General features: G+C 43.0%; 1 protein-coding gene across 3 annotated transcripts in view; it reads left to right on the top strand.

Annotated features, from left to right (window-relative positions):
- ST6GALNAC5 (ST6 N-acetylgalactosaminide alpha-2,6-sialyltransferase 5) overlaps window positions 1-25,825 on the top strand; it is a 178,006-nt gene that overhangs the window by 134,711 nt on the left and 17,470 nt on the right. For all 3 annotated transcript variants that reach the window (XM_017531443.2, XM_037739584.1, XM_037739586.1), the window contains exons 3-4: window positions 18,754-19,163; window positions 25,193-25,300. In XM_017531443.2, coding sequence (XP_017386932.1) covers window positions 18,754-19,163; window positions 25,193-25,300 — 518 coding nt within the window. The remainder of the gene's footprint in view (window positions 1-18,753; window positions 19,164-25,192; window positions 25,301-25,825) is intronic.

Raw genomic sequence — 25,825 nt, 5'->3', positions numbered from 1 at the left:
AAAAAAAAAAAAAAAAAGGATCATGGAGTAGAACAATTTTGATCAGAAAATGTGGTTAAGTGAGGTGTAGAACATGGGGTACATCTGTAGCCACATGGGATCCTTGGGTGGCCAGAAGGCTGCAGTGGGGTGACTATTTGGGGGTCACTTGAGAGGGATACTTGGAAGAAGAAAGTGAGAGAAGGGGGTCAGTGGAAAGACTTAGGTCAGTGGCTCACAGCCCATCCGCTGTGCTGGGTCATCCAGCCCCATTGAGGCTCCCTCCCTCCTCCTGCCCCTCCCTCCTGCTGCCCCTCCTTCCTGTTGCCCCTCTTCCTCTGCCCCTCCTCCTGCTGCCCCTCCTCCTGCAGGCAGTGTTCTCCCCTGCAGCTCCAGGGCCCCTGCCGCCAGGCCCCAGAGACCCAGCTGCCCTCCAGGGGTGGGAAACATGAACACAGGCAGGTCGGCTCAGTCTTCTATCACAAAGCTCACATCCAGAGGGAGGCCCAGCTTTGTCCAGGGCTGATTTCAGGAAAGAACATTATTCTCCGAGATTTCCTCTTAGGAGGCAGCACCACACAATGGAAAGGAAACTGACTGGAAGTTTCAACCTGAATTCTAGTCTTGGCTTTGGCAGTGACTCCCTGGGCAACCCTGGGCAAGTTCCTTCGCCTCCCAGGGCTTCTCTGTCTTCCACGGTACTTAGGTGGTTTATTTTAAAGGTCATGCATGCTGTCTTTGACCTGTTTGCTGCCATTTTCATGGGAAAAACAGCCCTGGGAGTTATGATTAAGGAGAGACTCCTGGCCCGTTAGCCAGGGGAGCCCTCCCGCCCAGACCCAGAAAGCACTCTGGATCAGCCTCTGCCCCTCTCATGTTAATTTCCTCCACTTTCTCACCTATCCAGCTGTCTCTGTATAAGGGCACAGCACAGCACGGCCTATTGCATTTAACATCGACTTCTAAAAGGCACACATGTGCACCCTGGCTGGGCAGCCTTTGTGTGGAGCTGGGACTGATTCATCTCAGGGGCCTAATTTCAGCTTTGGCACTGGCTCGTGGAGGTGTCATTGAGAGGGCTTCAGAGAGCTAAGCTTACCAACCCTCCAGAACAGGGGAAACATAGCCTTGGCTTCACGTGCCAAGCAGCAGCATAATATGCAGGGCTCTGCAAAGTCAGCAAAGAAAGGATGATAGGTGTCAGCCACTGCACATGTTTTGCTTATGTATTGCTTTACCGTCCATCTCCCCAGTTTGTATGTAGCCTCCTTCATAGTAGAGATTCGGCCTCATTAGCTATCTCTGGTATCCTTAGCATGCATAATGGTGCCTGGAACACAATGAACCACTAAGGAACATTTTTTGAATGAATGAATGAATGAAAATGTGTTGAGTACAAGTGCTGTGCTGTGGAACACTCTCCTGGAGTCTGGCTCCTGCCCCAAAGGCTTGTTCCTAAACTGTTGAAGAGCAAGGCAGGCAATGGGCACAGTAGTTTGGGTCATCAGCAGTCCAAGACTGTTTTCCCCAGTGTGGGTGCTCCCCCAGTTGATGGGAGTCTGGGAGAGGTAATGCTGGCAGAGGAGTTTCTTCAGCTTCACTCTAGAGACAGAAAGCAAAGAATGTTAATGACAGAGGCAGGCAGCAGGTGCCAGTGCCAGCTCCACTGCTCGGTGCTCCCGGGTCCTTTCACGGTTCTGTAATGTACTCAGTCCCCAAGGGTCTGTCTCCTGCCTTCTAATCACTTACCACAAAAATACGTGTTGTCTTCTACACAGAAGATAAATTGAAAGGCATTCAGGTTCCCTTCTTCTTGGGCTTATGACCCAGTCTCAAAGCACCTACATTTTGGGGCAAGGGTGAAGTGTACTTTCCCATAGGCCTCTTCCAGTTGCTGGAAGTGTGCACTTAAGATGGGTGACCATTTATTGAAGGTCTACTGTGTGTGTCTAATACTGTGCCAAGCTCTGTAGGTAAGATAACAGCCCAAAGCAAAGCGACTGTGATCTCCTGAGAGATACCGGCGAACGAGGCACCATTATAACCAAGTTGGAGTAATTCAGGGCAGAGATGGTGGAAGTCTGGACTGAGGTGCACAATGAGAACTGAGAGACACAGAGTTGGGAGAAATTGAGGGTTATAAGACTTAACAACTGAGTTGTTGAAGAGAAGGAAATGGAGGGTTTAATGTGACTCCCAGGCTTCTGGCATGGACAGCCAGTTGGGGTTGTAGCCGTCACTGCATGGAAGACAGACTGGCAGAGCGGGGCAGCCTGAAGTTGCGTTCAGCTTTCATTGTGTTGGTGGTAATGGTCTGATGTGCCATCCAAGCGGAAAAGCTCATTAGGAAGTGGAATTATTTCATACCAGGTATCATTTAATGAATGGAGGGGTTTTTTTGTTTTAGTATTTTTAAACTTCAATACTGCTCTAGAGAAATGTGTCCTCTTGTGTTTGACAAAAGACTGATTTGTAGTTCTGGTGTCCCTCCTGAGTAAGTCTTATTTTTGAGACAAACATCACATCAGCCCTGAGTGCAACTAAAAATGAGCTGGCCCAGGGCAGTGGGGACTGTAGGCTGTCAAGGCTCTGTATTTAACAATGCCTTTCTCCAGTGGCCTCTGCCCCGTGCCTCCCACACTGTCAGCTCTAAAGGACATTTATCCTTGCAGCCTCAAGTTCTTTAACCCTTCTTTGGCCTCTCAGACAAGCCCTGGATATCACTGAAACCTAAGGCATGTCCAGAAACAAGCACAAAAGAAGAAAGTGACCACCTCTGCTTAACCTGGCCAGAGCAACTCACAGTCTTGCACCTGAAAAGCCGAAACAAAACTCCCTAGCAAATCAGGTCCTCACAAAGGGCGGAAAATTTCACTGGAGGTTGGAAAAATGATCAGAGCCTCTTCAAAACTTCAGGACATCAAAAAAGACCTCGCTGTTCTCTTATTAGAATTCAAGCTGAAAGGACACAGCATACTCCTCCAAGTGAAGTATGAATGAACGGAGAGCTGAAACCCATTTCCTGCAGCTTCAGAAATTCATATTGTTATTCATTCATCCAACAGTTATTGGATTTTTTTTATATTTAAAACACTTAATGTGACAGTGTAGGACACAAAGAAAAAAAAGTTACCCTGCCTCCCAGTGAAGTGACACACAAATGGCTGGGTTTGGTGAAGAAATAACAGTGAGTAGTGGGGTTTGCTGATTGCAGTGGAGGAGGTGGATTAGTTCATTGAACCCTCACAGCTTTATGAGCTCGGGTCTAGCATCACCATTATTTTATAGGTGAGGGAACTAAGACGCAGGGAAGTTGAGAAATTTTCCCAAGGTCAACAGTTGGTAAGTGATGGGATTTGAACCCAAGCAATCATTATTAAAGTCAACTCTGCTGAATAAGTAACATTTACTGGACCTGGAATGTTGGGTTGGCTGTCAGGGACTGCGGCTGGGACAGCTGGGAGTGCATTCCAGATGAAGGCTATTCTAAGGCGAAAGGCAAGGACAGGGCACGTTTGGGTATGTGGATGGTGATCCAGTGTGGGCGTGCATCAAGTTCTTCAAATGGATCGGTGGAAAATAAGCTATAAAGGGACACTTGTAGAAATATGGACTTCCCTGTTTTGGTAAGAGGGGTTATAGAAGATCATTGAGTTGGAGTGATGTGCTCAGAACTGTACTTTAGAAAGAAAACATGACTCTTGCACTCTTTCTTGGCTTCTGAAACAATGATTATAGGTACATTGCCTGCTGCTGCAAAGGGATCCCCAAAGATGTGTAATAGCTCAAAAATGACAGCTTTTGTCTTCTTCATGTGGTCAAAAAAGTGGGAGTTTCGACTACGTCTCATCCAAGTAGTAATTCAGGGATTTGGTCTCCTTCTCTTCTTTGGCTCTGCCACCTTCGATGTGTGCTTTCCAATGTGCCATGTATATCAAGGTATCAGAAAGGGAAAGAGAGTGGAGAAGACACCTGCTTCTGAAGTTTGCCAATGACCTCTGCTCCAATTCCATTAGGAGGCACAGGGCTCTCCTTAGAGGCATGGGGACTAGAAGTGCAGTCCCTGACTGGGCAGCCACTTCCATCTGTGCCTCCATACTGTGGAAGGGAAGCATGAATTTTGGTGGAAAGTTAGCCATCACTATCATACCTGAGTGAGGAAGAAAAATGTGTTTACCTTTCTGCAATAACTTTTCAAAGTAGTCTGGCACCTCATTTTGAAGCCTGTTGAGAAATGAGGTTTACGAGCAAATGAGGCTTAAAATAACATAAGCACAGTCCCGTTTAGCACCAAATCTTATTTGTCTAAATTATTTTTGAAGGTTCCAAATTGATTTTATACTTTCCTACCTAAGTGAACAAAACTTAATTTAAGCTTTTCTTGATAACTTAGGATCACCATTATGAATGTCATTTATGGGAATGCAGTGCGTTGTATACCAGCAGCTTTTGAGTGGTCTGGAAATGTTAGTTCCTGGGCTGAATGCCTCCTGGATTCTAGGCTGTTTCACTATGTCTCTCCGTTAACCTCTTGGGTCCCTTAGAATTTTTACAGTCACCGTGTGTTCTCAATACCCCAATTTCTATGTTTCTCTGCTTTCCAATTTCTCCTGCCATTTTTATTATTTACTAACCCATTTATGTAGGTTTTCCTTTTTCTTCTTTAAGACTCCCAATCTTTTTTTCTTTCCAGTCCTTCCACTGATTTTGTTTTGCATGTTATGGTGGAAAGAGCAGACACACATGTGGGAGTGGCTTTGGTCTCTCAGCACTGACCACGCTGTGCTGCAGAAACTATGACCTTAATCAGTTTAACCCCTGAGCCCCTGTTTCCTCAGTATAAACCAAGGCAGTAATATGGATCTTATACCTTACACTGAGATTAACTGAGATGCTAGTAATAATATAAACAGTTCTTCTGTAAAAATTGATAGTCATTATTGCTGTTATTTTGGCACTTGGACCTGGTTTTCATCGTCATTGTCAATAGAAATAGAAAGAGTCCATAGGACCCCAGGGAGTTGGAATTCAGACATGAGGATGAGCTAGAATACTTGAGAAATCTCTGTGGAGTGGACAGTTGAAGCCATGGGTCAGGATCCTGAAAATCTCCAGGAGGTTATAGATCTACTAATGTGCTGAAGCAGAATCTAAAGAAAGTTCTAATATAAATGGATGAAGCCGTAAGAGGAATATGAAGAAAAGAACACTGGATGAAAATGTTCCCTGTTTCTAAAAAAAGAAGAATTTTTCTAAACCTCAAACCTCTTTTACGTTATCAATCTTATGTGCCTTCATTCACTTCCAGGCTTCTTGAAGCAACAGAGGGCCTCGTCTCTTCTTGCCAGGACTCTTGCTTCTTGTAGTTTACAATTCCTTGCCAAATCTGGGCAGAGTCAGTGGAGTAAAGGTAGTTGTGTCTGGGCAGTCTGCCTAAGAGGTTCCATTACATAAACAGTAGGTGCTTAATAACTATGCATTGTGCACATAAAAGGGAAAAAGAAGAAAATGTGTTTTTTCACTGCTACAGAGTAAACCATTCTGTGGCCCAGAGGACGCATCATGTTTAGCAAGATTAAAGCAGGTGGCAAAGCACCTCCCCAGTGTGTACATCACAGCTAATGTCCATCAGTGGTTAGCAAATGAGTAGACGTTGCCTGTGTCAATAATCCTGTTTCTACCCTCATGCTTTATTTATTTAACTAATGGCTGCCTCGCTGGTAGCTCATCAAGGTGGTGTTTACTGAGCTTGGCAAAGTGAAAAATTATGATTCTGTTTACTCATGTGTTTCCAGCTGGGGTGCTGAGTTGTTATCTAGGCAGCTGATGACCGTTCTTCCACTCTCAGAGCCCCTAACACAGGCAGCTCAGTAAACAAACCGTCAGCTTGAGAACCAGAGTGTCAACACTGCCACAATCCGGTTGTTTGCTACTTGGCGGTAGTCAGTGTCAAGAACCTCAAATGATGACTCATTCTGGAACCTCCCTTATACTTAGATAAAACAAAAAGAAGTCAGGTTAATTGTAATTGGTTTAGGTTGAGCTCCACAGTCATTTGTGAGAAAAATGAGTATTTGCTCCAAATTAAATATTTGATTTGGTATAGATTTGTCTCTTGATCTATACTCAGGCATGTAAAAATAGAATGGAAACCCAAATGGAAACCCCGGGAGAGGCTGTGACTCTGGAATGGTTCTCACTCCTGCATTAACTAATTTAGTTACTTGTACAGCAAATGTTAAGTGAGTACCTACTGCGTATTAGGTACTGGGAATATTGTGGTGACTTAAAGCTAACACAAACATGAACCTAATTCTTCGGAACTTTGCAACTTTGTAGGAAAGAGAGATACTGAAACCCTGATTGTCAATATCGTGGTAATTACAAAGGGAGAAACAGGGCGCTATCCTAGCCTTGGGGTTTAGGGAAGGACCCTTGAGAAAAAAGTGATGCTTTGAATGGAAGATGAAGGAGTTCCAAAAATCATAGACAGGGAGAGGCAGAGAGAGTGAGTTTAAATATTATCTCAGTTAAGTCCCAGAATAACTCTGCAAGGTCAGTGTTATTGCTCCAGTTTACAGTTGAGGAGTCTCAGGTTCCAGGGGAAACATGTGCAAAGACCTGAGAGCAGACTTTATGAATAGTGCCACTTGGAGCTAGAAAGTCGTGCAAAGTCAGTGTGACTGGAGTAGAGAGGAACCATGAGAGGGCATGAGACACGGAGGAGCTTGCCAAGGAGGTCCTAATGCATTTTAGAAAGGCCATTCTGACTGGTATAGAGAATGGATAGAGGTGGATGTAAGAGGACTGGCTCTGAGGTAAGGAAGTAATTGGGTGAAGACAATAGTGAGTTGAACCAGGGGTGGAGGCAGGGGAAGTCGCCTGGCAGAGGACAGAAGGATTAACACCAACAGACACATGGGAGGTTGGGTCAGCAGGGTCAGTGAGTGTCTGGGTATGGGGAAGAGGGACTGGCAAGTTATTCTGCGTGGCTTTCTTTATATCTGTAAAAATTAAGCCATAATAACACTCATAGCTACTCCTTGCTGAGTTTCTACCACAGTCGTTTTGTAGATGAGACTGAGAGCAGGAAGTACCTACCAACAGATGACTGAACTGAGATCTGAACCCCAGCCCAACTTCCAAGCCAGCGCTCTTTCCAGTCTAACACTACATTTATGGCTCTGGCCAATTAGATATTTTTCTCATTTGGTCAACTGAAACCTCAGCTCTTTTCCCCCATTTAATTCAGCTATATACGCGACTCCAAGTTCTCATAATTCTTTTGCCTTTGACCATTAATTCTCAGTTATCTTCCAGATTCTGAGCCATGCTATGTTTATCTTAGGGCCATTGCAAACATACCAGAGGCCAAAGGAGCCAGTTTTGTGGAATTGGGCTTCTCTGGCCACATTAAATATCACCTTGTTCTAATGAAAATGCAGCTTTTTGTTTGTTTTAATGAGTTTAGGGGGCCTTTACGTCCAATCTCCTCCTAGAGGAAGTAATTGCATACGAGTGACCTTTGAAGGAAATCACATCAGGGAGTTGTTGAAGGCACTGACATGAGCCAGGGCGTAACATCAACTAATGTACTAGCATCCCAGAAAAGAAACAAATAGGCTTGTTCCACTGACAACTCGTTCATGCCCCCTTTGAATAGAGGAAAATCATCTACTGCTTGCTGAGAAAGTGAGGTACTGAGGCACAGAGATTTCTTTATTTCTTGAACACCTGCTGTATGCCGTGCACCGTGCAGAATCGCTGCTTCATGTCATGCCTGTTTTAGTGGCAGGGAACAGTCAACACAGAAATTTAAAAAATGTAAATCAGTGAAGATTGTGATAATTACCATGAAGGAAACAACAAATTGGATCATGAGAGACGGAAAACTGTACCTCAACTTCCTCATGTAGTTAAAAAAGAGAGAATGGCGAAATTTGCCTCTCCTGGCTGTCTTCAGGACTAGGTTAGATAACATATGTATTGGGCTCAGAAGAGTTCCTGGCACATCGGTTGAACACTTAGTGTTATGCATGGTTAACATCTTTGTTCTAGAATAAGTGGGAGGGGCAGTCAGGAGGGACCTCCTGGAGGAGGTGAGTTTTAAGCTGAGACCTGACAGATGAGAAAAAGCCAAGCTTATGAACAACTGGGAAAGCAAAGGCTGGAGACCAGGGAAGGAATGCCCACTGCTTCCCAGGAATAGAAAGGAGAGGGAAATCAGACCAGCTGGAGAATAGAGTGGGGAGTGAAATGAATGAGGGCCATGAGGCAGACGAGATTCCAACTAGATAATTAACTCAGTTTTGTTCTATAAACAGGGGTGGGGAATGGTGTGAGCTATGCTTTGAAACCCCACTCCGACAGATGTGCAGAGCATGAACTGAAGGGTGAAAGCTGCAAGACAAAGGAGGATAATTGCCAAGTCGGGGCACCGGTGGGAGGGTGTTAGGCAGAGGGTAGCTACCTTGTTGGTGGCAAAGTATTAGTTTCTTAGGGCTACCAGAACAAATTATCACAGATCGGCTGTGTTAAAACAACAGAAATGTACTCTCTCCCAGTTTTGAAGACTAGAAGTCTGAAATCAAGGTGTCGGCACAGCCTCGTTCCCCCTGCAAGCTCTAGGGAAGGATGCTTCCTTGCATCTTCCAGCTTCTGGTGGTTGCCAGCAAATCCTCGGCATTCCTCACCTACTAGACACATCACCCCATTCTCTGCCTCTGTCATCCCGTGGTGCTCTCCCTGTGCATCTCTGTGTTTTGTGTTTCTTCTTATAACTTCACCAGTGACTGAATTGAGAGTCTGCCCTCACCCAGTATGACCTCACCCTGACTTATATCTCAATTACCTCTGCAAACCCCTGTTTCTAGATAAAATCACATTCTCAGGTACCAGAGCGTAGAGCTTCAACATAGCTTTGAGGGAGGGAGAAAACCCACAACAGTGAAGTGAGTCCTGACTGTCCCACCTCTAAGGGGCTGTGCTGGACTGACAGTAGCCCCCATGGCCCAGCTTCTGGAATAAGAACAACCCACAGCCATGCACAGAGGTATTCAGTATCTTTCCTATAATTGGGGGTTGAAATGCTGTCTAGCTATTTCCAGCTGCTGATTCTAAATAAGCAGGCAGGTGGTGCAGAGGAAGGCAGCCCTGTTGAGTGATGGCAGCATGTCAAACAAGGGACATTCCTTCTTATTTGTCTGTTTCCATAAAACCAGTTACACTTTTAGGTTGCAACTTAACTGTACTATTGTTTAATGATTCCTTTTCAGTGAGTTCCCAGTGACTTTGAACAGTCTATGGATACAGGTGGATTTTCTTGGATTTTTAGAAGTGAGGATACATAGGGTTGATCCCAGATGCTACTTTTCATGTATGGCTTTGAACAAATCCCATAGCCCCCTGAGCTGTGGTTTCTTCTGTAAAATGAGGATGCTGGTCCATCCCAGTGGTTCTCAACCTTGAGGATGCATCAGAAGCACCTGGAGGGCTTGGGAAAATGCAGATTGCTGGGCCCCAACCTGGAGCATCTGATTTAGAAGGTTGAGGGCAGTGGCTGAATATTCACATTCCTAGCAAGTTCCTAGACTTTGTTGTTGCTGCTGGCCTGGGAACCACACTGTGAGAATTACTGGCCTAGACCATCTCTGAGATTTCTGCAACAATATTATTCCATGAGTCTATGAAACTCATTTTGATGTAAGTGACTCAGTGAAGTGAATTTTCTAATCTCAGCTAGCAAAATTTGTATTCAATACAAAAATATGTCCCAGCTGCTGCTCACTCTATTTTTCACTTTGGGTTTACCTCTCTGACTTAAGGATGCTGCAGAGAGAACAGAAAGATAGAGGGGCCATTTAAACAACACCCTTAAGTCTAGAGAGGTATCCAAATTTTGCTAAGATTAGAAAATTTACTTCATCTCCTGTGGCTAATAGGGCCTCCACATATAAGGCTCCCAGAGAAGTCAGCTGAATGTTGGCTCAGAGCTCAATAGAATCACTTAGCTGTGATGGCACTTATTTAGGGCAGAGGGTGGGGCACAGTAGATGCAATTGAAAACCTGAGAATAATGCCGTAAATAAGCCCATGAAAAGATGTTCATCATTAGTCACTCAGAAAATGCAAATCAAAAGCACAAGGAGGTACTTCTTTTCACCCATCAGAGTAATCAAAAGAGACAGTGCTAAGTGATGACAAGGATGTAGAGAAATTGGAATACAGTGGGTGCGAATGTAAAATGGGGTAGCCACTTTGGAAAGTAGTTTAGCAATTTTTCAAAATGTTAAACAAAATTGTCATATGACCCAGTAATTCCACTGCTAGACATCTATTCAAGAAAAAATGAAAACATATGTCCACCTAACAATTTGTATCTGAATGTTTATTCATTCATCATTATTCATAATAACAAAAAAATGGGGACAACTCAAATGTACATTGAGTAATGAGTGAATAAACAAAATGTAGTATGGACAAAAATAATCAAAGTACTGACACGTTAGACACACACACACACACACACACATATCTATATGCACAAGATGATGCTGAATTTTGATGAACCTCAAAGTTATTATGCTAAGTGAAAGAAGCAAGACACAAAAGACTATATATATTGTGCTGTTCCATTTATGTGAAATGTCCAGAAAAGGCCGATCTGCGGAGATAGAAAAGTAGATTACTGGTTGCCTAGAGCTGGACATGGAATGAAGAGTGACTATAAATGGACATGAGATTTCTCTTTAGGATGATGCAAGTGTTCTAAAATTAGGTCTTAATAATGGTTACCCAACTCTGTAAATATACAAAAATTTATTTTTAATTCATGTTTTAAATTGAGGGATTTTATGGTTTGCAAATTAATCTCAATAAAGCTGTTAAAAGATTTTTTAAAATAGAATGCAATTAAATAAAAAAACCTAATGGGATTTCCTGCATCTCCCTCTGAAGGTCATTTAGTGCTGAAGGTGGTTATGACATATGCAGATTCCAAATGCTGGGCTTTGGAAAATATTATTCTAGTTACCCAGTCAGAAAATATCAGGAACTGCTTACTGGCAGAATGGGTAAACTTAAATACAATAATCACATCCATCTCGCACTCTTTATCTGCCAGACACTGTGGTAAGTGTTACATGGCTTATCATTCACTTACTCTTTGCAAAGTGTATTTGTTGAACACCGTCTATGTGCCGGGCACTGTCCTTGGTGCTGAAGATACTCTGTGACTAAGACTAAGTCCCTCCTTTCTGGGAGCTTAAACATGTAGACATACAAAGATTATTTTAAGATTATTTTAGGTAGTGATATATGAATTTAAACAAAAACCTTGATAATGAGAGGTAGTTATAGTAGGTGGGAGACGGGACCAGTTTAGACTGAATGGTCCAGGAAAACCTCCCTGGAGACGCAGACTGAGGTAACACCTGAAGGACATGAAAAAGTCATCATGCAGAGATGAACAGAAGAGTGGTCTGGGTGGGAGGAATTACTAACATAAAGTATATCAGACAGCAAGCAGTAGAGAAATGGCAGTGTAAGCAAGAGAGAGCTCTGTACAGGATGATGCTAAAAGGATACACAAGGATGGAAGCTGCAGATCTTGAAAGCCATGATACAGAGCTCAGTTTAAAGTTTGGCTTTTCATGGAATACTACACAGCCATAAAACATGAAATCATGTCCTTTGCAACAACAATATGGTTAGAGCTGGAGGCCATTATCCTAAGCGAATTAGTGCAAGAACAGAAAACCAGATGCCACATGTTCTCACTTATAAGTGGAAACTAAGCATTAGGCATTCATGGACATACAAATGGCAAAATAGACACTGGGGATTACTAGCATGGGGAAGGAGTGATGCCACAAGAGTTGAAAAAAACTGTTGAGTATCATGTGTACTATCTTGATGATGGGATCATTCATGCCTCAAAACTCAGCACCACACAATATACCCATGTAACAAACATGCACGTGTACCCCTGCATCTAAAATAAAAGTTCAAATTATAAAAATAAATACATAAATAAAGTTTGGTTTATTTTTCCAAAAGCAATAGGAAGCAAATAGTAAGATCTAAGCATGTGAATGACATAATCTGATTTACATATTAAAAGGGACCCAGGATCCTCATAGGAACAGAAATACAAAAGATAGAATAAAAGAAGTGAACTTAAGAGCTAAGTGTGCTGCAGAAGCTACAACAAGACAGTAGTGGCTTAGATGGAGATGGTGGCAGCAGAGATGGTGAGAGGTGGTGGGATCTGGGACATACGGAGTAGGATAGACCCAATAGGATTGTATGAGTTGTAAAGGGCAGAGAAAAAGAGGAGTCAAGAAAGATCCGTCAATCTGGGCTTGAGCATCTGGGTAGAAGGTGCACCGTTACTTGAGATGGCAAAGCTTCCCTTTGAGTTTGGCTTTACTATCTTCAAGTCACAGATGAAAAATAGGGCTCAGAAAAGCTAAGCAATTTTGCTCCAAATTACCCATCTAATGAGTGGAAGAAGCAGAGTCAAAGCCAGTGACTCCAAAAAACCATCTTCTAAACTGCTCAGTACTGCCTTCTGCCCACGGAGTTCTTGCATCCTTAGCCAGCCAGCAGATGGAAATCAGATGAGGTGGCACTCACTGGGTGGAGACAGGCAGACTTCTTGTCAGTGAAGGCTGGTGGGTGGGCTTGTCATTGAACAAAAGAGAAAGGAGCAGCTTGGAAGAGTAACATTTTTCTAGTGAATCACATTAAATAATCAGCATGGCTTATATCCAGTGTCAGCCTGAACTGAGATTGACAGCTAATAAAAGCACGGTAATTACAGGAAAACATCAGATTGGAAAGTGCAGAGATTCTCGAAACACCTGAAGCCATTTAATATGTCTTATGTTTGCTCCAGACCAACAGGCAGCTCCCAGAGCAAGACCGGTCTCATTACTGAACTAATGGACATTATGCTCTGAGGTACTTTTCCCTCTGCCAAATAAATCAGAATTTTAAAAACAGAAGCCTGATATTACCGTGCTGCAAATGTTTGCAAGGACATCGCTGAGTGTTTTAGGTGTCAAGTTTAATTTGAGTTGGCCTGGTCTATTCTCTTAAGGAAGGCTCTGGAGCTGTCAGCTGGGTCACAGGGAGAATTCCTTCTGCTCTTGCTCTTCAGGCTGTGACAGAAATCAGACCTTGATTCCCTGAGCACACTTCCCCAAAAAGGGATTGCTCCTGTAGCCACAGCCCAAAGGAGTTAGTTGTAATGAAAGTTGTCATGCTTCCCTATTCCATGATTTTAGGTTTGTTTAGGGGTTTTGTTGGTGATGGTAGCAGTTTTTGTTGTTGTGGTTGCTAATAAAATATTCATGAGTCCTCTTCTAAATTGCAGATAGTGTCTTAGGTTCTGGGATGGTGGCAAATGCTTAAAATTATCAAAGAACAAAAGAGACAGCAAAAATAAAATGGTAAGCTCTGAGTGTGTGCACGCATGTGTGTGTGTGTGTGTGTGTGTGTGTGTGTCTGCACACTCCCTCTAGAGACCCCGCTAATCTGCCTCCCATTGGCTCCAGTACAGCATGCTGGCTCCTGGAGGCCTGGGCTGCAGCTCTGAGCACCAGCAGCCTGGAGAACAGTCACTCCTCCATGTGCTATGCGTTTCCTGGGCATTTTTCACCTCACAACAGCTCTAATGACCTTGGCATCAAGCTCTTACTGGGGATTAATAACTGGCTGGGCTTAATGGCCCTTACTGTGTCCTGGGCCATTTTCCCAGCCAGCCATTAATTCCAGGCAGTGCGCTGGACTCTGGTCATTATGGTTCCCTGGGCCAAGAGGCTGCCCAGTGGCAAATGGCCGCAGCCTCCTCTGCAGACAGAGGTATCCATAGCCCACCACCCTTTCTCTTTGTGGCATCTGTACCAAGGCCTGAGATTTTACAGGCAAATAATTGGTTATGGCACCACATTATATCTACTTTGTATGTGTCAGATGGTAGGTTTCTCAGAGGATAGACAAGGCAGGAGGTTGGGTTTCATTCACTCATTTATCCATCCATCTATTCAGTATTAAGTAAGTGCCTTTTATGGGTCAGGATGGAAGAGAGATTACTAAACTTGGAGTGAACTAAGATAGATGCTCATGTTTCCTACCAAGGGATGGAGCATCTCACCAAATGAGGCTTTAAGGAAAATGTCCCAAAGAATCTGGGAGGCTGAATACTATGAGGAGAAAGTCAAAGAGAAGGCCTTGCTTGGCAGAGAGCCCGCCAGGGCCACCTCCCCTCCTGTGTCCTCAGCAGCCCGTCATCTCCCGGGCCGAGGGGTAGAGCTTCAAGTTCACCTCCCCATGTTCCACTTAGTGATTCATCAACCCAGCATCTGAATGCTTAAGGGAAGGACATGTAAATACTGCATCAGGAATCTTAACTCACCAAGGCATTAGTGCTTTCACCCATATCAGTAAGACACTAAAGGTTACGCTGGTACTGAGATGTGTGAGAGCAGGCTTTTCTCAGAGGACTGTACCAAATCACGAGAAACAGGGTCACATGATTTGTCCAATTTTTTGTCATTCTGCCTTCTAAGATATCATTAGTCCCGCTGAATACAGGAAACAGATATCATTTTGTCCTTTGGAAGTGGATCGGCCTTTAGTACATACTATTCTCAGCTACTGGAATTGTAACATTATGTTTAGAACAGCTAATGTCATTTTATTGGTACCTCTTACCGAGAGCACCTAAGGCATAATTCAGACTTCGATCTTTTTTGCATTGTTTGATGCATCTGCACAACTCAAAGAATGGGAGTCAGTGTCCGAGGCAATCAATACCAGAGCTCAGGCAGGTAGCAGAAATCATGAAGGTGGCTTTTTGGGACTGGGTCGACCTGGCATGTTCCGGTAGTGCCCAGTAATCACAGAGGGTCAGTATGGCAAGGGCAGGAAACGTGGTCTTCTCTGAAAAGGTCTTCCACTGGCCTTCTGTGAGCAAAGAAAAAGAGAGCACAAGGTCCTTGGAAGGTCCCTAAGGCGATGTATGTTTCACCTGCCAACCAGTCTCTGTTCTGAGAATCGAAGCAGAATAACTAATTAAGGGGAAAGAGCTGCTTCTGGGACCTTTCTTCAGAATGTTTTCCCTTGTAATAATGACTATAATAAAATTACAGATCAAACCGGAAAATTCAGGATAATTCTAGGTGAGCGTGATGAGAAAAAGCAGCTTCTCATGGCCTTAGGGTCCACTGGGATGAACTTACAAAGTAACCTTATTAAGCAAATGTGCTGAGTTACACAGAACCTCGGGGGTGTATTAAGTCCTCAGTGAAGGTCTTTAGAATGAATGAACAAATCAATGTTGTCTGCCCACAAGTATTTAGTGTCAAAGTCAGTCCTGCCATGTTCCACCATCAACCCTCTATCAACTCTTTGCAGTCAGCTGTGGTCTCTACTTCCGCAATCCGACCACAATCAGACTCTGTCACTTCCATTCAGCTGAGACTATTTTGGCCAAAGTCATCAAATCAAAGCACACTTCCCAAGTCTGGTTGTACTTGTCCTATGACACTGTTGACTACTTGCTCCTTTTTAAAATGGCCTCTTCTGCCGGTTTCTATTACATAATCCTTTCCTGGTTATTCTCCCACCTCTCTGGCTCTTCTGGATAAGCTGAAACATTCCCTCATCTTTGGTCCTATGGCCCCTTGTGCCTAATTGCATTAATAGCTCTTAGAGCACAGTCCTGTCATGGTTTATATCAGGGTACCCTCAACCTGGACTGTATGCTTTTTTATGGTGTTACTAAGGTTGGTGCAAGCGTAATTGTGATTTTGGCCATTACTTTTAATGGCAAATAGTTTTGCACTAACCTAACATCTGTAGCACCAGGTTCAGTGTCTGGTCCATAATAGAAACTCCACCATTGAATACATTATCACGGAACGCTTCCCTCTTCATCATTTATGTATGAGATGTGCAGGTAAAATAAGGGAAAGGAAAGTTAAGAATTGCCTCCATTTTCGGCCACTGAAATTGCCTCTCATCCCAACAGTTTGCCCAGGGATTCAGGATTCCTTACTCCAGGTTCTAGCAGTTTTCTGAGGGGAATAGGGGCCACTTTCTGGACATCTGGAATGTGGCTCTTCCTGAAGAAGTTTAGGTCTCAACCACATTTCAGCATCATGTATTTAATGTTCTAGTTAGATGAATCTATTTCCAATGATCCTCCAAGGAATGGAGGTATTTGGTAGAAGATTCTTGTCACTTTACTGCATCCACTGAGCCCAGGGCCCTCAGAGTAGTAACAACACTACTGACTAAAAAATAGCAACGTTTTGTTTCTAGCGGGGAGAAAAGAGACAACGAGGTAAGAAAATATCCATGACGCTTATTCTGCTTATTCTGCTGCACAGTGTTGGCATAACGCTTAATCCCTTTGTCTCTGCAGTCGGGTTTCTTGGGTTCAAATTTCAGCACTGCCACCTCTTTACAATGTGATCTTGAGCAAATTGCTTCATTTTTCTATCCTTCAATATTCTCATTTGTAAAATGGAAGTGATAATATAGTATCTTAGAGTATTATTTGAAGGATTAATGCAATTATATTTATAAAAAACCAGAACAGTTGTGGGTAAGGAGCATTCAATACATATTAGCTGATTGGCCACTGTTTTCCTTTGTGCTACAACTTTGTTCCTTCCCACAGCTGTGCTGTGCTCTCAACAGCCTCCTTACTCAGACTTCGGCAGAGCCTCCTCTCCTCATACTGGGTCACACTGTATGGTCCTCCTTTACTGACCCCTGTCCCTCACTGAAGTGTAAGCTTTCAAGGCTGTTTTCTCCATTTTTTGCATTCTGACTGCCTGTCACGGTGCCTGTCACATAAGAGTAATTAGATGTTGGGGGAATGATGAGAATTTGCAATGGTAGAATCTCCATTTCATAAGCCCTGCATCTATTACAGACCCAGAGTGTTCAGTGCTGATTTGATGAGTACTTCTTGTACAATGTGCTCCACACTGATCAATAATCCTAATAGCACCTATCATTTATTGAATGATCACTGAGACAATCCTATGCTAAAGGTTCAACCACATGCAGTTGCTATTTTTATATGCCAAATATTGACAGTTTCAAATGGCTCACCTAATATTGTATGTATCTTAATTATTTTTATTCTGTCAAAGTAGAATGAGGTTTTAGCCTCAGTTAGAGATGAGGAAACTGAGACTTGTGGAGGTTAGTGACTTGCCAAGGTCCCATAGCTAGTAGGTGGTGGAAGCAAGGCTAGGCCTATCCTGTTACATCCCAGAGCTGAGTGCTTTGAGGCACCACATGGCAAGGGAAGCTGGCTGCCCTCAGGTGCTCTCACTGTAGTTCTGGAGACAGCCATGTCTCAGGAAACTCCCAAAGTAAATACAAACCTGAATATATGCATACTAAATTGGATGCAATTTCTGGAGACAGTGCAGAAAGCTGGCATGTCCTGTTCAAAGTTAACAGAGAAGAAGGGTGTGGGCTCTGGGGAAAATCTAACAACGCAACATCCCTTCAGGACATCTTGATTGTTATTTTTTTGTACACTTGCTGGCCTTGGCTTTGGGCACTAATTACACTATCTTTAAAGAGCAACTAGAAATATTGCTCATTAAACATGAACATAGGAATGTTTAATTTGTTAGGGCGTGGGTGTTTTGAAAGCAAATCATTGATTCGGAGCATTGAACTGAGCGCTGCCATTGGAATTCTCTCTGGTGAACACCATGTCCTGGTCAGAACTTCGCCAGGATGCGTGTTCACTGCAGATGAGAGAAAGACCTAGGCCCTGCAATTCCTGGAAGGGGTCCGTGGCGAGAAAAAATCCTAATTGTCATTTCAAAATTATGGACTCTAAGGGGTTAAAATCAGCATGTCATTTCCCATATGATGCTTAGATGATGTTTATTTAGGATAAACATATTGGTACAGCATCCGAGAATTTTATTAATGTTTAACTTTCAATAAAAGCATTATGGCCAGGCGCGGTGGCTCACGCCTGTAATCCCAGCACTTTGGGAGGCCGAGGCAGGTGGATCACAAGGTCAAGAGATTGAGACCATCCTGGCCAACATGGTGAAACTCATTTCTACTTTAAAAGTACAAAAAATTAGCCGGGTGTGGCGATGTGCTACTGTAGTCCCAGCTACTAGGGAGCTGAAGCAGGAGAATTGCTTGAAACCGGAAAACAGAAGTTCCAGTGAGCCAGGATGACGCCACTGCACTCCAGCCTGGTGACAGAGTGAGACTCTGTCCCAAAAAAAAAAAAGCATCATAACTAGTGTCACAGCAATTTGCAGGATAATCTTTGCTTCCACTTGGGAATAACTTTGGATTCAAAAATAACTAGTTTTGAAAGCTGAAAGCACGACTTTATTACTTGCTAGGAATAAAGGGCAACTTTGGACAAATTTCTTAGCATCTGTAGGCTTGAGTATCTTCATCTGTAAAATGACCATGAGAGCAACCTTGCTAGGCTGACGTGTTAATTTGGTTATTTAGTATCAGTAATGCCCTTAGTCCAACGTCTGACAGGTCAGTGCTAGCTCCCTTTTGCTCTTGTCCGGTGTTCCCTGTCACCCATTTAGAAGACAACGCAAGGGTCTATAAAGTAATAGCAGAGGGAAATACTCTGACATGAAGGGAAGCAGAGGAGAGATGGGTGCCCCTCTCCCAAGGCAGGAAGTAAGCTGCTGGTGCCGAGTCAGTTAATCCCTTTGCCCCTGACAGTGACCTTCTCCCCCTGCCTTCCAGCCCCTGAAAATGCACTGCAGGGACTGTGCCCTGGTGACCAGCTCAGGGCATCTTCTGCACAGTCGGCAAGGCTCCCAGATTGACCAGACAGAGTGTGTCATCCGCATGAATGACGCCCCCACACGCGGCTATGGGCGCGATGTGGGCAATCGCACCAGCCTGAGGGTCATCGCGCATTCCAGCATCCAGAGGATCCTCCGCAACCGCCACGACCTGCTCAACGTGAGCCAGGGCACCGTGTTCATCTTCTGGGGCCCCAGCAGCTACATGCGGCGGGACGGCAAGGGCCAGGTCTACAACAACCTGCAGCTCCTGAGCCAGGTGCTGCCGCGGCTGAAGGCCTTCATGATTACTCGTCACAAGATGCTGCAGTTCGATGAGCTCTTCAAGCAGGAGACTGGCAAAGACAGGTATAAAGGCACAGGGAAGAAGATGCGGGGGGGGAGGCGCGGTGGTGAAGATAAGTCATTGTTGGCTGACTCACCCAAAGCAAAGCTTTTGCTACGGGTTTTTGTTGTGGGCTCCACTGCTCATGTCATTGCTAGAGTTTATTCGTAGGGTTTCTGTGTGAGTGGGTGGCTCAAGCTGACTTTACAAGGCAAAGTGAAAAGAAGCATGGAGATAATTAGATGAATATCTCAGGGCCGAATCCTTAGTTTAAAGGAAGAGGCTACACAGCTACTGGCCTTCATGGGTTAAAAGCACAATATAAGAGCTTTATTGCATTGCGGTTTACTTACATGAACACTCACAAAAAAAAAAAAAGTGTACGGGCTTATTTTTCCCATTCAAAGGCAAAGATTTATTAGTCAACCAATATTTACTGAGTGCCTGCTACTTGCTCAGCACTGTGCTTGGCAGTAGGGAAACAAACACAAGAGCCCACCCTCCAACTATATCAAGTCTTGGACATTTATCAAGTAGTAGCCAGTGGACTGAGGGTCTTGTGAAGAAAGAAAATGGTGCTGTCGACGTGCCATGGGCCCTGGCCCACGGAAACCCAAACTGTTAGCTACAACTCCGTATTAAGACATGAAATCAATGTAGTGAGGCACTGAAAGATATTTTTTTCTAAAGTAATGGGAAGAGTGGGATAAAATGGAATGGAATGGAATAGAAAAGACATTATCAGCATTCATCCCACATAGTAAGTTAGGCAAGGTATTGTTTCATGAAACTTTTATTTCAGTTTGATAGAGATGGAGATAGATGGATAAGGATTTCTTCTCAAAGTGATGAAAGTGTTCTGAAATTAGGGGTGATGGCTGCACAGTCCATGAATGTAAAATAAATAAATATCACTTACACACTTTAAAAAATGAAATTAAAACTGTGTGTGTGTGTGTGTGTGTGTGTGTGTGTGTCAGTCATGATGCAAAAATGTATTTTTCCCTATAGGTTGAAAGATTTTGGAAATTACTGGTCTGGGAGATGAGCAAAATGCTTTCTCAAAAAGATGAATATAAGCTGAGACCTAGGGCAATAAGTTTTGGAGAAAGTAAAGAAGGACCTGGGAGGGGGAGGGAGAAACCTCCCTGGAGGTCCAGGGAATCCGATGTGAGAGAACATGCAGTGGGTTGTAGAAAAGCCCCTTGTGGCTGCAGTCAGGAGAACGGGGGCTGGGGGTGACACAAAGTGAAGAAGAGAAATGGAGGGACGTGAGCTGGGCAAATCTAGGTGGAGAAAGGACTATGAAGCATCAAGGGCCACGATATAGTATAGTCCAATACCCAGCTGTGGGTTGGAAGTCTGGCTCTGTCACTCTCTAGTTGTGTGAACCTAGACAAGTTATCCAACCTTTTAGAGACTCAGTGACCTTATATGTGAAAAGGGGATAGTGACTACCAATCACTGGACGGACGGGCCTAATAATCAAATTGCCTCATTTCCTTAATTCTAAAACCTGTACTGTTACACATTTATGATGTAATTTACACCTCTTACAAAAACTGTTACTGAGTCAATTGCTTATCTTTAAACTAAAGGGGAGCCAGACTTAGTGGTGCATGCCTATAATCCCTGCTACTCGGGAGGCTGAGGCAGGAGGATGACTTCAGCCCAGGAGTTCAAATTTAGTGTGAGCAGCATAGCAAGACCCCAAATCATAAAAAAAAATTTCAAATAAAATGATATGATAAGTGCAGGAAGGAATATAAAGCAATAAATCCATTCTTTGGCTAGCAGCTCATTATTAGAGAGTAGCCTCAAAGAAAGACTTAAGTCCAGTGGCCCCAAATTCTTTGTGTGGAAGAGGCAGGTAGCTTTTAAATCCTCAAAACCTTGTGGCTAGTCCAGGGCTGGCCCACGCAGGAGGCATGGGCCTGGTGGAGGAAGGAGGAAGAGCTGGCTGTTGGCACCAGCCTCCTTCCCTGGACACCCCAGCAGAGCCCATGGGTGACCCAGCCAGCAGATCACATTGGGAATTCCAGTCATCGTCGCCAGCTGCCACAAAATGCAGTCATGCATTGACCCTTTGCAACTCGCAAATAAGAGAGACTGTCTGTCACTCATTTGAAAGTGTTATTTAATGAAGAAAACATTTTATAAGGAATCAAGAAAGAGGGGAGTTATTTACTTTCATTTTTTACTCATTGGAAAAATTGAAATAAGTAGAAACTGTCTCAACAGAAAACACTTCTCTCTTTTTAGTTTAATGGTTATTTGTTAAATAAGTATCCCTAAAACACTGCAGCAGTGATAGCTGTTTAGAATAATTGAACATTTTTCTGGACTCCTTAAGAAATCATTTTTAAGCTAATAAGTTAGATACTAAGTCATCAGACCCCTTGGCCACTCAGGATCTTTAGAAAGCTATCTCACATGAAGGTATATCCTGCTCACTAAATTCACTAAATTCTGACCAATGAGAAGCTTTTTCTCACCAGGTCTTTCTTCTTGGTCGTCCTGGCTGGTAAGAAGGGAGCCAAAGCTTTGTGGAGTGGCTTCTGGGCCTCTTCCCCAGACATCCGTCTGCCAGGGTTCACATAGCCCCTGCTCAGCGGCATCACACTTATGAACATGGAGGATGCCAAAATACATGGCCGCTTCCAGAAACTTTGTGCCTCTTGCCTTTGGGAAACAGTTTTAAAGAAGCCAATACTCTATTGACTTAATACTCTTAACTTGTAGCCTACTCCAAGCTAAAAGAAACAAGTTAAAAAAAAAAAAAAGGCCCTTCAGGACAAAACTATTGCTGTAAATTAAAACATAAAACAGGGCCGGGCGCGGCGGCTCAAGCCTGTAATCCCAGCACTTTGGGAGGCCGAGGCGGGTGGATCACGAGGTCAAGAGATAGAGACCATCCTGGTCAACATGGTGAAACCCCGTCTCTACTAAAAATACAAAAAATTAGCTGGGCATGGTAGCGCGTGCCTGTAATCCCAGCTGCTCAGGAGGCTGAGGCAGGAGAATTGCCTGAACCCAGGAGATGGAGGTTGCGGTGAGCCGAGATCGCGCCATTGCACTCCAGCCTGGGTAACAAGAGCGAAACTCCGTCTCAAAAAAAAAAAAAAAAAAACCATAAAACATTTAGGGTATAATGATATTTCTCAATGTATGCTTTTCTTGAAATCCAACAAAGCAGTCACATATATTGATGATACATAAAGTGAAGAATATCTAACTTGCAGATTTCATGATCAGGACTTTCGTTTTGGGCTACCATTTTGAAGAAATGGGATCATTCGACAGATTATGATTGATAGCAGTTTCACCCTCCTTAAAAGTAGAGAAAAAAATGGCTCAGGAACAATCTGCAATTAAGAAGCATGACAAATGACATAGATGGCCAAGTGGTATTCTTTGATATTAAAAAGTAACTGTACTTGAAAATAACTTTATAATTGAATAAGGGTAAATAAAGAAAATATGATTCAGAACCAATATTATAGTAATTAGATAAAGGAAGCATAAATGAAATAACTGCAGGAAGAATATTTCCATAGAGATTATAAATGAGATTCTGGTGGAGCAGAAAGGCCCTTAATTGTAATTTAGTGTGCACTATAGAATTATCAGCTCAATGTGTTACTTCATCATATAAAAGAATATCTGATAATTTTCCCTAATAAGCATATGACAGCCCTTCATATTCTTTCATTACAGCTGATTAAGTGTAAAAACAGTAGATATTCCTTTGTTAGAAAAAGAGTTCAACAAAGAATTTTAGAAAGACAGCACAAAGTGTTGCATTTCTACAGCACGTGACCCCAAAAGGCTGTTGTTTAGAAGCCTGGGGAATTTTAAGTGGCACTTTAAAGAACTCTTCACTTCAGTTTCCTCAGTCCTCCACTTTGCATTCTCCCCACTTTACCCACAAAGCCTTTTCCTGTGCAGTCATATCCTCCTGTATTCAGGCTGTGGCTTATGATCTCTACTATATCACACAAAACAGAACCAGAGTGATGGGAGAGTTTCTGCCCCCGGAAAAAGCCCCCTTTGGTGTGCCAAATCGCTCTGAAAGCAGAGGGAATATAAGTGTGAATCCCAAATCAGTCTCCTGAAGCCATGAGTGAGCCGTCATACTTTTCCTGGGTTCCTCATCCTCTCAGTTATTCACTCACCCAGGTTAGGTCTAGAACACGTGGCCAATGCATTGTCATGGCGCATACGTGAAAACAGCCTCCAACTTAAGGGAAGCCACTTCCTCTTTTTACCCTTTGCAATTCAGTCAGCTCTTCTCCATCCCAGCTCCTTCAGTCTCAAAGGTCTTAAGAATATATAGCCTTGGTAAGAAAGAAGGAAAGGTGTTAATGCCTATGTAGGCTGAAGGCTTCTGAATGTCATAATTCCTGCCCTGACTACTGACGGTGGCCCCTATACAGCAATCGGTAGCAGAGTGTTGGAAGAATTTTCTTCATGGGTGCTAAAAAGCACTGAAAGGAATGGTGAAATTATTTACCTTGTTTGCTCAACCTAGCAACTAAAAGAGGAGGAAGAGATGTCAATATATCAACATACCAAGCTTGGTGCTTTTCATGCATGCTTGCTATTTGGTTCTCAAGTAGCCCAGGGGACAGAGATTCCTATGCCTGCTTTATAGGTAAGAAATGAAGGGTCAGAGATCAACAATAACTTGCCTCAGGTCATCCAGCTGGTTATGATAGAAACAGGTAAGATTCAGCCCATGTTATTCCCATCTTTAGGAGCTTTTAAATGTACTTCCTAGGATATTACTAGGTCAAAATACAACGGAATAGGGGAATGAATGAGCAAAGCACTTAAGAAATAATAGAAAGTTGAAGCCGTGATCCTCACAGATGACCAAGTCACCCATGCCTGTCAGGTATTGGACAAAATGAAGGACTCCTTAAAAATTTTTAAATGTCCTCTCTCTCTTTTTTTTTTTTTTTGGTCCTTATATGAAATGGAAATAATGACACAAACTGATTGACAGAAGGTTTTCCTTCCTCTCAAGGATGGGTGCTACACAGTGCAAGTAGAAAAGGCTTTCTGCACCTCTGTTATTCACATCACAAATGGTGCTGTGGCTGGGCAAAGTCAGACAGTCTGACCTTGGGGATAAGGTGTTTAAAACCGACTGAGGCATGCCATAAGCACTGAAGGAAAAGTGAAAGCAGCAACCCCCGAAGAATTGAAATTAATATCCACAGCAGTGTAGCATGGTAAGCCAAGTCATTCTCACAGGGTCAAATTAGACCTTAGTGTTATGTCCCCACAGTTATCCTAAGACATGGCATATGGTAGAGGCTCATTACAGATGTCTGAATGGGAAAATTAATGAATGGTGGAGTGCACCAGTTCATTCCTTGAATTTTGTCAATTTCTGGTCTTCTAATAAAAATTGTCTGATATGTAAAATAAAGCAAATATTCAGTTAAATATAAGCATTCCTGTGGCTCTTTTCCTCTGGTCAGTAGCACATACCCAAGGGCGTGTACTCTTCTTATGGAAAGACATTCAATCAAGATGTTGGTGTTAGTCTACTTGAAGGCAAGCTTTCACCCTACGTTCAATCAATCAACCAATTGATTAATAGATAAATGCACATGCATGTTTATTTATATTTAATAAGCTACCTATTATCTAGTCTGTTTGGGGAACAAGGAGAATTTGTAGCTAGTCAAATGCTCTCATTAAGAAAGAGTTGTTAAACAGGGACTGTAATAAGAAATTGAGTTGTGGTAACATACACTTAAACATTGAAATACTGATCATCATCTTTGATGATGCAGAAGTCCCTTAAGCATCTTTTATTGTCACAAATTCAACATGAGCATTAACATCATTTCTGATTGTACTGTGGAATATGGTGACGTTAGTAAGAGATGTCAATTTGGTAAAGTTCCAAATATTTACCAAATGAAGGGAGAGGGGGAGAGACTCTGTTTACAGTAACCCTTACTCCAGAAAGAATTAAAGATGGTAGTGGTATAATGGTTTTTTACCAGCTTGCAGACTTAATTATTGTTCCTTCCAGGAAGATATCCAACACTTGGCTCAGCACTGGCTGGTTCACAATGACAATTGCACTGGAGCTCTGTGACAGGATCAATGTTTATGGCATGGTGCCCCCAGACTTCTGCAGGTAGGATTTATTCTGCAAGTGTAAATCATCAGCTGTGTTGTGCAGGGTTTATAAATATCAGATTCTGAATATCAACCATGAAACATGTCTAACTGTCTTCTTGAAGCAATTAATTAGCATGTCCCAAGTTCTCATTCTAGAAACAACAAACAGCATTTAATTATGTGATATAAAATATTGAAGGTTTTTGTTTGTACTGCTGGAGAATAAATCCATCGTGTGGGCTTCATTTGTCCTCTGAATATTTATCAGCCAAAAGTAATGCAATAATTGGCATAATATTAATGATGAACAAGCATTAAGAAATATTAGTTTTACTCTCATTTCAAAGGAATGTGATAATTTTTTAATGAATTAAAGAGAGCAATTCCTTTGACAGCGAGGCCTTTTTTCTAAAACTAAAATATTCCTCTGAGCCTCCCTCTCTTGCCACATCAGTGGCCTGGGCTTACACTTCTGAGGCCAAAAGCACAGGTATAATTAATTTGAGGTACGCTTTAAAGGGAACATGCAACGTCCCTGTTG

The sequence above is a fragment of the Cebus imitator genome, unplaced genomic scaffold (assembly GCF_001604975.1).
Source record: "Cebus imitator isolate Cc_AM_T3 unplaced genomic scaffold, Cebus_imitator-1.0 Scaffold3, whole genome shotgun sequence".
Taxonomy (NCBI): Eukaryota; Metazoa; Chordata; class Mammalia; order Primates; family Cebidae; genus Cebus; species Cebus imitator.
The sequence above is the reverse complement of the archived record's forward strand: the minus strand, read 5'-3'. Positions and strand labels throughout refer to the sequence as shown.